The 15,145-nt window shown below is 39.0% G+C and overlaps 1 protein-coding gene across 3 annotated transcripts in view; it reads right to left on the bottom strand.

Annotated features, from left to right (window-relative positions):
* The window catches only part of VPS41 (VPS41 subunit of HOPS complex), a 176,702-nt gene that overhangs the window by 75,070 nt on the left and 86,487 nt on the right, over positions 1-15,145 (bottom strand). For 2 of the 3 annotated variants that reach the window (XM_013059254.2, XM_013059251.2), the window contains exon 8: positions 14,881-14,928. The exons of the other annotated variant lie outside the window; for it this stretch is intronic. In XM_013059254.2, coding sequence (XP_012914708.1) covers positions 14,881-14,928 — 48 coding nt within the window. The remainder of the gene's footprint in view (positions 1-14,880; positions 14,929-15,145) is intronic. 3 annotated transcript variants of the gene reach the window in all.

Raw genomic sequence — 15,145 nt, forward strand, 5'->3', positions numbered from 1 at the left:
TTTCTCAGTAACTAGGCTCCCATAGCCAAAAGGGGCAAACACAAGACAAATAAGGACCAAAACCTAAAATTCAGTAAGTGTCCACATTCACAAATACACCGAGAATGGTCACTTTAAAATGACATAAACATCTGAAGTTCTCTATTATCCATGAAAGGAAAGGTGGCTTCACTGGGTCCATAGTGGTGCTACAGACCATGCGGTATCCCATCTTCCCATCAAACAGATACAGGATATCCTCTTTGCTCTCAAAGATCTTCCCACTCATCTTGTCCCTTCCTAATCCAGGTTCTAAGTAAGAAATCACCACCACCACGATTCCCTATTCCCAGTTAAAGACCTTAGGTCCATCTTCTGTGATTTTTCCTCTCCCTCCACCATGATGCAAAAAACAGAGCCAAGGAGGTCGCTGAATAGGTTCACTATTTTGTGACAGGGTAAGTTTGAAATCTGGGGAAGGAGGAAAAAGCCTCAGATTATCCTTCCTGCTACACATTCAACTAAAGATGGGTAACTAGAAACAATTATATTAAACATGAGGAATTGATAAGATCACAATGTCTATCTTCCACCTGTGGCTTGGATCCGAGGGAGGGGATTTTCAGAAGTGGGCTGGGCCCCAGAAGTACCCCATAACCACCTGCTAGGAGGAATGGCTGACTGGGTAGTGAGGAGGAAAGCGTGGTGTCGCATGGCATCAAATTCCTCTCCGTCCGATCCCATCTAGAGATGACCAATGCTGTGTGAGAGGGGAACATTCCACACTTGTGCTAGGAAAATTAAATATGCCCCCAATTCTAAATGAAGATGTCTATAAAATACGACAGAAACAAGACCTCAGTGAAGGCCACGATTTAACTCATTACAAGAGCCCATCTGGGAAGTGAGTGATAGGACAGATGGCGGTGGAGGTAAGGGGCGGCATGGGAAAATTGCACTCAGGGACACAGAGGGAGTGGTCAGCACTGGTAGTTCAACCTGAGTAGCCACTCAAGCTGTCGCTGGGCCACACAGCTTGGAAGGAGAAAAGAGGTCTGGGGGCACTGTGGTGGGTGCCCATCAGTGGCAGGCTGTGCCCTACAAGAGAACCTCAAACTGCCTCAGTGGATACAGCAAGCAGGCTCTTAACACAAACACCAATATTTACACCCTTTGGAAGCCACTTCCCCAACAGGCAATTGTGTTCCAATTCAGGCAGGAAGGAAAACACAGAACTTCCTTCTCCTACCATGTCCAGAATAAAAGATTTGGACAAATCCTTACAAAATCTATGACAAATTCACAGCAACTACAACTGTGAATACTGAATATAGACTTCTCCCAGTAAACAGGAACAAGAAAAAACACCAGCCATATGGAAGAATCCAGTATTTGAAAACAACAGGACTTATCTAGGGAATAAGGGAAATCTCCTACTCCTGATTCTACATGAATGAGACCTTCCATCAAACAGACAAGAACTTTAAAAAATATTCTTCTCAGGTGACAACAAAATTAAGCAAACGAACACCAAAGGATAAGAAACACAGAGCAAAGCTGAAACTAAAGAACAAAACAAAACAAACAAAAAAACTCTATACTCTCGAGTAAGAGAGGAAATCAAACTGTGACCAGAGCACTTTGAAAATGAGCACACAAATACTGCACATCTGAACTTTAGGGGATGAAGTCAAAGTTGTAAACAGGATAAATCCATAGCTCTAAAAGTCAGTAATGAGCAGAAACAGATGTGGGTGCACTAGCTACATGACAAAAACAAACATTTCTTATTGAGAGATATAAAAGGAGAGCTACATAAATGTACATTATGTTCCTGGATAATAAGACTCAAAATTCTCACTGATGACCCAAGTTTTAGTAGTTAATCTGTGATTTTAATGGGAGCATAAAGAAAACCCCAAAGGAATTATTTATAGAACTTCCCAAAATGTTTTCAACTCATTTGAAGATATGTGAGAATAATAGGAATTTTTTTAAATGAAGCGATTTGTGGCTGGAAGGCTGGGTGTTTAGTAAAATTGTTATTCAGAACAGTACAGCAATGGTCATACGCAGGGAAGCTGGTGCCCTCAACTCACAGCCTTTCTGGAGAATCCTTTAGCACTGGGGAGTCAAAGCTTTAAAAATGACCTCAGAAGTCTGTGCCTAGATATTTATGCTCAGAAGTATCAGACAAGTGAGTAAAGAAGTATGTAAAGTTATTGTAACAGCTAGAAATGGACTAATGACTGGGAAATGATCGACTAAAGCGTGGCAGAGCTAGATCACCCAAGAAGAGGATGCATCCATTTATAAATAATTTTATACACCTACGTTTATTTAATGTAAAAATATGTTCAGGGCCATTAAATAAAAAAGCAGATTAAAATAGTATTAAATATGATGATCTTTAAATAAAATATGTGTATCCATATAGAAAAATCTGAAGGATACCTTTAAAAGTAATTATAATTCTAGAAACAGGTGGTAGGAGATTTATATATTATTTCTATTTCATGATTATTCTGCTTGGAACATGTGAATTATTTTTATGTTCACACATAGAGAGCTGAAAATCCATTCTCCAATTTTGATAATCAACATAACTTAAGAGAACAGCTGAAATAAAACCGTATCAGCAATTCAATGAAACCTAGAGAAAGAAGGAATGTTTCAGTCATAATAACTATGTGTTAGAATTAATTCACATAAACTGTACCTACTTTTTAAATAAAACGTTAACTTTATGAAAATGTTAGTGAAGTCTTGCTGCAATTCCAACCAAGAACCAAACTCAGTCCCACTGAGCCTTTCTGCCCACGGTGGCTGGGCCCGCCTCCTTTGTCTCCTGCTCCAGCTCCAAGGAAAACTTCCAGCAGGGGGCAGGAAGAAAAGGAGGGAGAGAAGAATTCTGAATTCCCTGGTCTCAGAGTTGAGTCTGACCTTCCAGAGTTCTATTACAAAACACCCTGTGTACCCTGCTCTGACATGGGATCAAGGAAGCTTCTTCCTTAATATTTTTCTAGTACAGACAGCACACATCATCCTGTGGCACTGAGGAGTGCTAAAAAAAAAAAAAAAGGGATGGGGGGAAGCTGATATACTGTCTTCTGGAAAGGAAAACAAATTTTAACGAATTTACATTACAGTTTTGGACATGGTTTGTGTTATTTTCTGATGTTTCTCAAATAGCAGCAGATTCAATCATTTTCCCTTCATATTTTATGGATGACAAAGAAGAAATGATGTGTACATAAATGGCCTTCAATATATTAGGGAAGCAAATTCTTTTTTAAGTCCTCCTAATTTCTCGGTTCTGTATACATTTTAGGGTCATGCTGGTTCTATCACGGGATAACGAACACCACCCTGTATCTTGCTCACTGGCACTCATGTATACTTTTCAGACCCCAACAGGCTGCAAATGCATGGGGAAAGAAACCACATTGACTTTGCTAGACGCACAAGGCACGATGAACAGGAGATACTGAATAGGCTTCCCTGGCCCTACCAGTCTCCTCCTTTCTTCCCTTGTCTATGCACACAGTGTGCTTGATGCAGGAGGAGCTACATCACACACCCAGCCCGTCAGTTACTCAGCCCATCTTCAGTTAGTGATGTCCCGAAAGCTATACTGGCATCTGCCCTGATCTCAAAAACCTAAGGGAAGGAACCCTGTGAACTGACTGGTCCACAGTTACTACATCTTCGATGTAACAACATCCCTTGAGAAAGGGCTCATTTATATTGACTCCCTGTCCTACACCTGAAATGTTGGTCCAGTTCCCTTTGCTAAGCAGCAGAAGAGATAATCTGTGCATAACAGATCACAGATCTGGGAAGTGCTTTTAGGATTAGTCTTCCTCTATTCAGTTTAGCTGACTGTAGTTCCCTCATTTCAGGAATGCCACCTGGCCTCCCACTTGGCCCAAATGGTGATGATTTAAACTGGGTTTGTGCGCTGCTGACACGCCCCCCATCACTGCCATGCCCTCTTCTCCTGGTGGTCTAGCCTTCGCCTGCTTTTCTCCTCTCTGGTACCTCCCCTGGTCCTTAAGGCACTTATTTCTGCCTTCCCTTTCCACTCTACTTTCTTCCTTATTCATGAGTCCTACTTCCCAATCCATACATAGCAGAAAACCTTAAATGTCAGCAAGTAATTATGGAAGCATCGCCATTACTGTTCTTTCAAACTCTTCAAATACAACTAGGCAGCACCTCAGGATTTGATTTGCAGCATTGTGTGGGACCCACGGTTTCACCCAGGAGGGAAAAGGACCAGATAATCACTCCCCATCTGCTTTTTTAATCCTAATCTACGGGAAATTCAAGCAGAAACAAACTGTCTGGCAGGAATGCCAAGGAAAGTTCCACTTAAGTGATTTAAGAAATGTTAAGCTGCTCTTCTTACAAACAGTCTACACTAATTTAACTACAGCAGAACTATCTGCCTGTATTTCACTGATATTTAATAAAATCCATTTCTTTCTTCTAGTCATAAAACTGCCTAGAGACCTACTGAGCACGAATGTTCTACAAAGCATTTTAGAGGGTAAGTCATTGAGTGAACTACCTTTAAAAGCAACTGGTTAATTTATTTGGTTCATCTTCCACATCCCATAATATTGAATTGTCATTATCACAATACTGAGAGCAATTTAAGCTCAATGGGAGCTAAGTACATAGAGAGGAAAAACTGTTTCCAAGAGGTCTATTTTTTGTTGGAGAAAGTATTCTAGGGCTTTATTTCCCATAAATCCACATTCTGGCAGTCAGCACTCTTGGTACTTATATTTCAAAAGGAGCCCTCACATCCTCAGCAATATACTTTATTCTCCTATGTTTTGTGCTGATAAATCTATCTAGTACTTTGTTACACTACCGAGTGGGAAGGATGCACATCCTAGAATCTTCCCCACACAGGGCGGGATTCCTTTTGGGCTGTAATAAAGCCACCGATTCTAGCAACATAACACCCATCATTACCCATCTCCCATTCTTCCCTGATGGAGGAAAGGGAGGATGATTGGCCCCTTTTTAATCATCTTGTGATCTTTCAAGTATATAAATCACTTGAGTCTTTCAGGCTTCCTACACACTGGCGGCACCGCTCTCTCTGACGCAGACAACAGTGTGGGGAAGAATGGCAGGGGTGGAGGAGCCCACAGGCGAGTCCTGGACAGCAGATGCGTTACTGTAGGAAGGACCGAGGGGCTTGGAGAAAACAGACTCCATAAAGACAAAATACCAAATCCCAGAAGATGCTGGAGCTCGAGATAATAAAACTGAGAGAAGAAAGAAAAGGAAAACCCAGCACATTAGAACATGCCAAAGAGATGAAGGACATAAGGATGGGCAGGACCTGACACAGAAGAATTTAAACATCCAGAGTATATATAAAATTTATATATAAATATATAATATATAAATTATAATAAATATATAATTATATATAAATATATATATTTATATATAACTTATATATATACATTTATATATAAATGTATATATATATACATATATTTTATATATAAAAGATTAGAAATGAAATCCAAGAAGTCAAGAAAGCAAGTAAGAAAAAATGAGCGAGCACAGAGAAGAGCTGGGATAGTGTTGGGGGCTGCTGACAACAGGCAGGAGTCCTGGATCTGGATGAAGGCAGAAGTGACCACAAAGAGGGAATGGCAGGTGCCTCTGTCTTGCTTCCTGCTTTAGCTCAGTACCAAACTTTAACACACACAGCTTTTCCAAACACCATCCAGAAAGAACATAAAGCATGTAGGAAAAGAAAGAGAGTTTTCTGAATGCAGTATTGCTTAAATTCAGTGGTGATTTGCGGGATGAGTTATAATCCTTCAATCTCCTTTCCCTAGAGGTAATTCAGTGTGTTTAAAAGAGGTTAAATACGGGTCCAAAACTGCTACCACAGGAAGTCTCTGTACCCAGACGTATTTCCAGGGCTTGCTTGACCACTTGCTTCCGAGCAATGTCTGAGTAAACACAACACAACACCAATGCAACGCAGCTTTTGGACAAAAGCCCCTGAAGTTAACCAATCCCGTGAAAACGCTTTGAAATTTGAGAAACACCCTACTGACATCAGGTAGCAGTCAATTCAGTGACCAAGAATTCCAAGCTACAGGTTCAATGAAAACAAAAAGAAGCTAAACACTAGAGGTGACATGTAGGAGCACTCTCCTTTATATTAAAAACTAGTGATTGCAGATAGAGATCTGTGATCCACCTGCCCATCAATATGGGTTTAGCAGTTACCTGTGGCTACATGTGAGGGAGGCTCCTACTTAAACCAGCAATCTGCAATTTCTGCATATGCAAATGCACAACTGCAACTATGATTTAATTTAAAAGTAAATAAGGTATTCTGAAATAAATTTACCAGTTAAAAAAAAAAACTTCCATTATGGTCCCACAGACTTAGCAGTGCTGGTGGTCAAGCCAAACACTTTGGGTCTGTTTTTTAATTTGCAGCTGTTTAAGGATACATTTCCTGGGGCTGGTGTTAAGGTTGAAGCCATTTAGCAGCAGCATAAACACAAAAGTCATCCACTGGGTGATTAAACTTGAGTTAATGCTCTGTGCGATGCATAAGGATCTCTAATTTTAAATAGGCATAATCTTAATCACAGATGACTGGAAGCATATCTTCACCTGGTGGCGATTATGAAAAATATAAAAACTGCCAAGTCTTGAGGAATGGAAAAAGTCACCTGATCACACACCTGATTTACATGTTAGAACAAGCACTTAACTCAATTGAAAGTAAAGCAGAAGGGGAAAAAATAAAGAAAAGGGCACTGTCTGCAGAATAAACCAAGTCTCCTGAACTTGCCCTTCAGAGGGCACACTGCTCTGTCCTTGACAGCCTCCATGCAAGTGGGAGAGCTGATGGTTTGAGAGCAGACTCACATGTATGTAGGAGCTTCTTTGTGCCCTCTTTTTACAGACTTCAGTGTCTACTCTAAGTCTCATTATGTCTCCTATATAATGCCTCCCTGGGAACAAGAATAATTATTCCAGATTTAGCCAAAATTGGAGAAAAGGCTGCAGGCTATTCAGTAAGCAGCAATAATTTGTGCTCAAACTGACAATAAATATCAAATGGACAGTCTTCATTGTCCTGGCTTCTATGCTAATATTAAAAGCTGCCCCAAGCAAAGAATACAATCAGACAAACCACAAAGGAAGATATATGAGTGGCCAGTAAATAAAAATGTTTGAAATTGCTAACAATTCAAAGAAGTTACAAAACAGAACAATGGACTATCTGTCTTTGTATGTCAAAACTGGCAAAGAAAATGTGGAGAAACACGTAGCCTCATACACAGCTGGTGTAAACTGGTATGCTTCCTCAAATGCAGCTTATGTGGTGGTATGCATCTAAATCCTGAAAAATAATCAGGACCTCTGACTCAGTAATCCCAAACCTGGGAATCAGAGCTAGTGTCAGTTCATGTCCAAAGTTTTCTAGCTTCAGTACAGCATGATTTATGATAACCAAAACCAGGATACAACTTAATGGTCTTACCTAGGAGTTAAGAAAAAATAAATAGATTAATAGGATGGAATATTATATAACCATTAAAAATGCTTGAATTAAGTTAGACTTCAACAGTGTAGATAATTTCATGTGATTTACAATGTTAAGTTAAGCAGAGATCCAAAATATTGAGGTTACTTTATATATTCTTTTATTATTGCCTTTTCTTACAAAAATAATGCAAGTATCTTTTTTTTTTTAAAGGAGTTATTCATGTATTTGATAGCATGCATGCTGCAAGCACAAGCAGACTCAAGGTGGGGTTCCATCCCAGGACCCTAGGATCATGACCGGAACTGAATGCAGAGGCTCAGCCAACTGAACCACCCAGATGCCTCAGTAATGCATGTTTTCTTAAAAAAATAAAAAATTTAAAAAAAGGGGGGCAGTAAATGCTATGGAAATGCCACTCATTATCCTGCCCAGACATTGTTAAAGTTAATATTACTAATATTGCCAATAATTTCAGAGGTAGCCTTTCACGAACATTTCAATATACACAATTACATTTCTACAAAAAACAATAACAAAACAAAACAAAAAAACCCAAAAAAGAAATCAGAGTACATACACACTTTTGTAAAGTACCTCCACACAAACAATCTAGCAAATGTCGGGCATTTTATTCGTTGCAACTGAGAAAGAGAAAAGCGGACAGACAGGAGTTGGCCAGGCACTCACAGCTAGCCTTGGTGCTCTCTGGGTGAACATAAACAATTTTACAGAACACCAACATCAGACAAAACCTCGTGACCACGAAAGAGCAGGACAAAAACAAGACCACTCCATAAGCATGTCTGAACACAGACAAAATATGAACATTTTCCAAGCCACATAAATGATCAAATATCTCCCTATCCTGGCTAAAATGAGAGACTGCTGCTTCTTTATCAATGATATATTTTTTTTAAGATTTTATGTATTTATTTGACAGAGAGAAATCACAAGTAGATGGAGAGGCAGGCAGAGAGAGGGAAGCAGGCTCCCTGCTGAGCAGAGAGCCCGATGTGGGGCTCGATCCCAGGACCCTGAGATCATGACCTGAGCCGAAGGCAGCGGCTTAACCCACTGAGCCACCCAGGCACCCCTACCGATGATATTTTTAGCCTTGATTCTTTCCTCCTCCTAGACAAGATTTATTAACATACCCAACTGTAGCATTACTCTTACTTCCTGAAAACTGAAAGGAAACAAACAACAGCGGAGCAACTGCAAAGGCAAAGGAGGGCAAAATTATCCCACAGGGATACATACATATATATACACATACACGTTCTTCCCCCTCAAAAGGCTTGGTAATATTTTATCTCATTTTCCTGTAAAATCACCATTCTGATTCATAGTCTAATGGATTAACTGCTTTCCACCAACAGCATGCCACCCATCTACTTTTGGAAATATGCTGTATGCCATTCCTAAAATCCAGGCACTGTGTGTTCACAGCTCCTAGTGTGGACCCTGACACAAAGTTTGTGTTCAAGAAGCAGAGATTTGGGCAAAACAGTCCTGTGAAAAGCCTGTGATTCAGCTTTTATTGGTGACGACAACCTACAATACTTGCAGCTAAGATGCCTTTGTTTTAATAGGTATATCTTAAAAAAAGAAAAAAACCTCCCAAAGTTAATGACAGTATTTACACATCTTTTATATGGGTAGACAACACCTCTCAGTGTTCATGACAGTCAAGGTATTAAACCTTACAAGAAAACAATGAGCAATCTGGAGCAGGCAATTATTCTTACACAGTCACTAACTACTCAAAATACTTAAGAAAAACCACAGTACTCTCAGCACGCAAGATAGTTTCAGTAAGGAGCAAAGGATGGTTTGATTGCTCCAGGAAGACAGATGGCAAACTGACGTCAGAATTAGGGGGAAGCTGCAAACAATATGGAAATATTACGTATGGAAAAGTGAGCTGAACTCATGAAAGAAAAAAGCTTCTATTGTCAAAAGGTTTTTGATGGATATGAAACAAGAGAGATCCCTGAAGAAAACAAAGCTTCCATCTCAAAAGACTCTGGGAATCTGACATGTTGATATCAAAAAAGCAATGAATATTTGAAACAAGTGAACCTGATTTTGAAAGCAATGAAGAATGCCTATCGACACTGAAATGATTTCTACTTTAAGAATTGGGTTTCTGGGGCGCCTGGGTGGCTCAGTGGGTTAAAGCCTCTGCCTTTGGCTCAGGTCATGATCCCAGGGTCCTGGGATCGAGCCCCGCATTGGGCTCTCTGCTCAGCAGGGAGCCTGCTTCCTCCTCTCCCTCTGCCTGCCTCTCTGCTTACTTGTGATCTCTGTCAAATAAATAAATAAAATCTTAAAAAAAAAAAAAAAGAACTGGGTTTCTATTTTTAGCTTCAGCAAGTTCAGTAGGGTACAGAAAAAGCCTGCCAAAATATACTTTTACGACACAGCTATTTCATGATTTGGTTTTTACACACCTAAAAAAAAATGTTTGTGAAGGTTATACTTGTGCAGTACTTCTTATTAATATTTTTAAATCAATTTTGGTATGTGTAGAACATGTAATGAATTTCTAGTAATGGTACCACAATTTATAACATAGTACTTGAAGAAATGAAGGTATTTATGTATGATGGCTCAACGTCCAACTGTAAATTTGGACGTAAATTTGGTAGCCACCTACGGAGTAACGCATGACAAATGTTTGCACGTATAAAGCTGCCATGTGACCATTTGCAGAAACATCACCCCTTGAGATTCACTGGACAACAAACCGAGCAGGATAACTGACAGTCAAATCCCTTTTGGCCCCAAGAATACTAGCTCCAACATCAGCAGAAGATAGCAAGCACCTTTCCATGTTATGTTTAGTGGATCACTGGGCTGTTGGGATTCTAGAAAGATCCATATTAGTACAAAAAGGCACTCTATTGAATCCCATTCCAGAAAGGATGCAGAAGGCAATCTGGAAAGAGAAAAAAAAAAAAAAAAGAAAGAATGTACTCTGAATTTGCAGATCACTGTTGGAAACTTACAGAAGCTAGCTAATGCTACCACCTCTGTCCTTTAGGAAAAATCTGCCATGAGCCTTCAGCAAAGTGTTTCTCCTCATTTCATGCACACAGACCCCTTCCTTGTTCTCTGACTGACATTTTCTAGCTTACAAAGCAACCTGTCCCTGCGGCCAGGTCCCCTCATTCTATCCCACCACAACACCAAACAGCTGACTATCTCGTTTCTAAAAATGAACTTGGCTGCAAACAGCATTGTGACAATTTAATAATTTGTCAGAGTGGTAGAACCAACTATTATGAAGTGTATTTCAGAGTTCAAAGGTAAAGGTTGTAGGAAGCGGAAGTTTATCTGCTGACAGAGAAAACTGAGCAATTAAAAAAAAAAATCCAGGTGAGAACTGCTTGGCAGACTTATTTCTAAAATAGAAACCTCATTGTTATGTTCATGTATTAGAATTTTTGCCACACAAGAGGTTACACTTTAAAAAAAAATCCATAAGGTCACACGTTTGAAAGCTCTCTCCAATAGCACTTTTAAGAGATGTGCTTTTTCTTTCTTTTTTTCCCTCCAACATGGAAACAAAACAGAATTTGGAATAAGCTTTTTATGCTCATGTGTCAAGCAGGGGAGTCCATAAATCCAGCTCTGGCATTCAACTACTGAGAAGTTACCTTGAAAACCTAAAATAAAAGTTTATGCCACACAGAACTACACCTCCTCTGCCTGGTCCCTGATGGATAAGGAGCTATCTCTAAAGACCTAAAAAGCCGGAACCTTAAAAAGGAAATAATGACAAATGTGTCAAACTGCAGTCTCTGAGTTTTTTCTGCTATGTTGCTGTTTTGCAGGGCTATTCTGAACTGTATGTTGTAATGACTTGAAAAAATGTTTTCACAAAAAGCACATTTTTAATAAAGTCAAAAAACTAAAATATTAAATTAGACATCTCTTTTTTATTTTTTCTTATAAATATCCCCCTGTAGGACTTCCATTTTCCTCATTTCGCTGCTTAGTCTCTGTGCTCCTTTCACCATTGTTTACAGAAGTTGACATATAATTCAAAGACTCATTTAGCATCAGTCTAGGGAAGATCAGTGTTCTTAAGGGTTAAAAATGCCTTTACTCCATATTGCATCTGGCTAGAATAATTTCTCTTTCAAAGGCGGAAGGTCATAGCCTCTCAGTGACACGATATTTGTTTTTTATTTATTTATTTATTTTTTTATTTGACAGAGAGAGATCACAAGTAGATGGAGAGGCAGGCAGAGAGAGAGAGAGAGAGAGAAGCAGGCTCCCCACTGAGCAGAGAGCCCGATATGGGACTCGATCCCAGGACCCTGAGACCATGACCCAAGCCGAAGGCAGCGGCTTTAACCCACTGAGCCACCGAGGTGCTCCAGACACGATATTTGTTTTTACTCTCTCTTCTCCCTATAGGATCCACCATCTGCTCTAAACAGAGAGGTCTTGATATATCTACAATATATGATTATCGCAACGTTATCACCATTTGCTAAATGCTAGACTCTTCAAACTTGCTCAGCTTAGTTTATGGTGCTAGTTGAAAACTGCAGTTGGAAAGATCAGAGCTGCGGCTGGGCCGGTGTCATTTTGTTTTTCTCATTTTTCAAACATATAAAATGCCAGAACTTTGTTATAAAAAGGCAGATCCTCCTAAAAACTTGCCAACATTTTCAAAATGAAAATGATCATTTCACAGTAGTGTCCCCCTTTTATTGTCACCCTCTCAAAGCCTTTTTCTTAGTTTTTAAAATCAAAGATACATTCCTTAATGAAATCAGGAATATTTCCTGAAATATTTTCAACTAAATAAATGTATTTCACAACAAACAAAACACACTAATGCCAAAACCATGCAGCATAAGTGGCTCAGGGGTTAAGCCTCTGCCTCTGGCTCAGGTCATGATCTCAGGGTCCTGGGATCAAGTCCCACATTGGGCTCTCTGCTCAGCGGGGAGCCTGCTTCTCCCCCCTCTCTCTCTCTCTCTGCCTGCCTCTCTGCCCATTTGTGATCTCTGTCAAATAAATAAATAAAATCTGAAAAAAAAAGTATACATTATACAAACACAGAAGGAAGAAATTGCTCTGGGGATTTCTGCAAACCACACCAAACTGGTGCACATTTTGGAAATCTCCAGCTAGTTAATTGCATACAAAGAGGTCATTACAGTTTATTGAATAAACACTGCTTTTTTACTGCTTAATATATACATATTTATATAAGACACTTAATGGATCCAGAGAAATCAGTCGATAGTTTGCATGTTCTAAGTCCCTGAATGGAAGACACATTTACATAGCAATGTTTCTTAAGTCTCTAACGTAGATAAGAGAAATTATGATGGCTTTTTAAAGAGAAAGAACTCAAAATCAAAATGTTTTAGGAGTAGCTAATTTGTTTGTCACCCCATAAATAATTACAGCAAAACTAGTGACTCTAAAATCTAAAAAGGGTATTGGTACAAGTACAAGTATACACAGATCTAGAAAACTGGAAGTCCAGAAATAAATGCTAACGTTTACAATTAACTGATACTTGACAAAGAGGCCAAGACAATGGCAAAAGAATAATTTTTTCAAGGAGGCTGGAGCAACTGGATATCCATATGTAAAAGAATGAGCTTGGACTTCTTCCTCACACCATATACAAAATTAACTCAAAAAAATTCTAGACCTAAAATTAACGGAACTGCATAACTCTTAGAAAAAACACAGGCATAAATCTTCATGACCTTGAATTAAGCAATGATTTCTTAGATAAGACACCAAAAGGAAAGTGTCAAAAAAAAGGGAGGGGGTTAATGTGACTTTATCAAAATCTAATACCTTGATACCTCACAGGATACCAGCAGTAAATTGAGACGACAGGTCATAGACTGGGAGAAAATATCTGCAAATCATATATTGACAAGGGACATGTATACACAATATCTAAACAATTTTTCATTAGTGTGTAATAGAAAGGCAAATAACCCAATCAAAAAATGAGCAAAGAATCGAAAGAGACATTTCTCCAAAGATATACAAATGGCCAAGAATCACATGAAAAGATGTTCAACATCATTAATAATTAGAATCAAAACAATGAGATACTACTTCACACCCACATGGCATAATCAAAAAGACAGATAAAAATGTTGGTGGCGTGACTGGGTAGCTCAGTTGGTTAAGCATCTACGAAGGTCATGGTCATGAACCCAGGGTCCTGGGACTGAGCCCCACATCAGGCTCCCTGTGCAGCAGGGGGAGTCTGCTTCTCCCTCTGCACGCCCCCCCGCTTGCTCTCTCTCTCCCCGCCAAATAAAATCTTTAAAAAAATGAATGTTGTGAGAATATGGAGAAACTGAAACCTCCATATATTGCTAATGGGAATGTAAAATAGTGCAGCCACTTTGGAAACAACTGACAACTGAATTGTATACTTTACACTGGTAACTTTATGATAAGCAAATTATGTATCAATAAAGCTATTAAAAATCTTAAAAAATTAAAAATAAAAAATCTTAAAAATGATTTTATATCACTTACAATGACATGTAATCATGATTCTTCACATCAAAATAGCACACATAAACACTTTTATCAACCCCAATATACTTAGCCCTTTATATAATACATTAGACCTTTAATGTGTTTTTTTAAATTATTTTAATCCAGAAATTCTAACTTAATATCATTTTTTAAGAGTCTTTCACCAGATGACCTGAATTGTTTTTATTTTACTTTCATCTTATATACACATAATTAAATATCTTTTTGTGCTTGAGAAGAAATGTCTACAGATGCATTTCTGAAGAACTGAATAGGAAAAAAAGGAGAAATCACAATGCTCTCTCATAAAACAATGAACATAGAACACACTATTAAGTAGTCAATGATAACCAAAGAGATGAACCAAAGCCCTGACATTCTTGTCCGTTCAGCATTTGGTACTTCTACTTACTATACCGCCTATCGTAATGTTTATCTTTATATGAATTCCAATGCTTCCCATATTCGCTCACCCACACTTGGACTACTTGGTTGTCTACACAATGCTCATGAATCTACTCAATGAGCTCTGGCCCAAACAGCCACATCCACACTCTCCTTCCTACAGATGTCTGTAAATGATATCAAACGCTAAGTCGAAGGATGAAGAATACATAATTGACACAGTTCACCCAGGTATCCTGCAGGTGGACAAGACATCCATGTAGTAATACTACTATGGCAAACTTGATGAGGTTCCAGGTAGCCCCACAGTACAACAGCTATTACTAAACTTCAAGAATAACCAGGTCACTAAGAATGCAAATTAACACGGAAAATTTCCAAGTTCAGAGTCTGAGTCCTACCATTTGGACATCACCAGTCGTATTAGTTCCATGTTCTTCACACAATACCTTCAAGAAAGAGGGGACAACTGTAAAATTTCTAACTCCTAAAATTGGAAACTGGAATACAGAACTGGCAACCTACACTGGGAAAATACTTAAACCAGAATGATTTATCAATTTTAAGTATATGAGGGATTATTATTAAGAAGGCATCTGAGGGTGCCTGGGTGGCTCAGTCGGTTAAGCATCTGCCTTTGGCTTAGGTCAGGAGTGCTGGGCTCCC

Source organism: Mustela putorius, unplaced genomic scaffold (assembly GCF_011764305.1).
Source record: "Mustela putorius furo isolate JIRA1106 unplaced genomic scaffold, ASM1176430v1.1 tig00003845_pilon_pilon_pilon, whole genome shotgun sequence".
Lineage (NCBI taxonomy): Eukaryota > Metazoa > Chordata > Mammalia > Carnivora > Mustelidae > Mustela > Mustela putorius.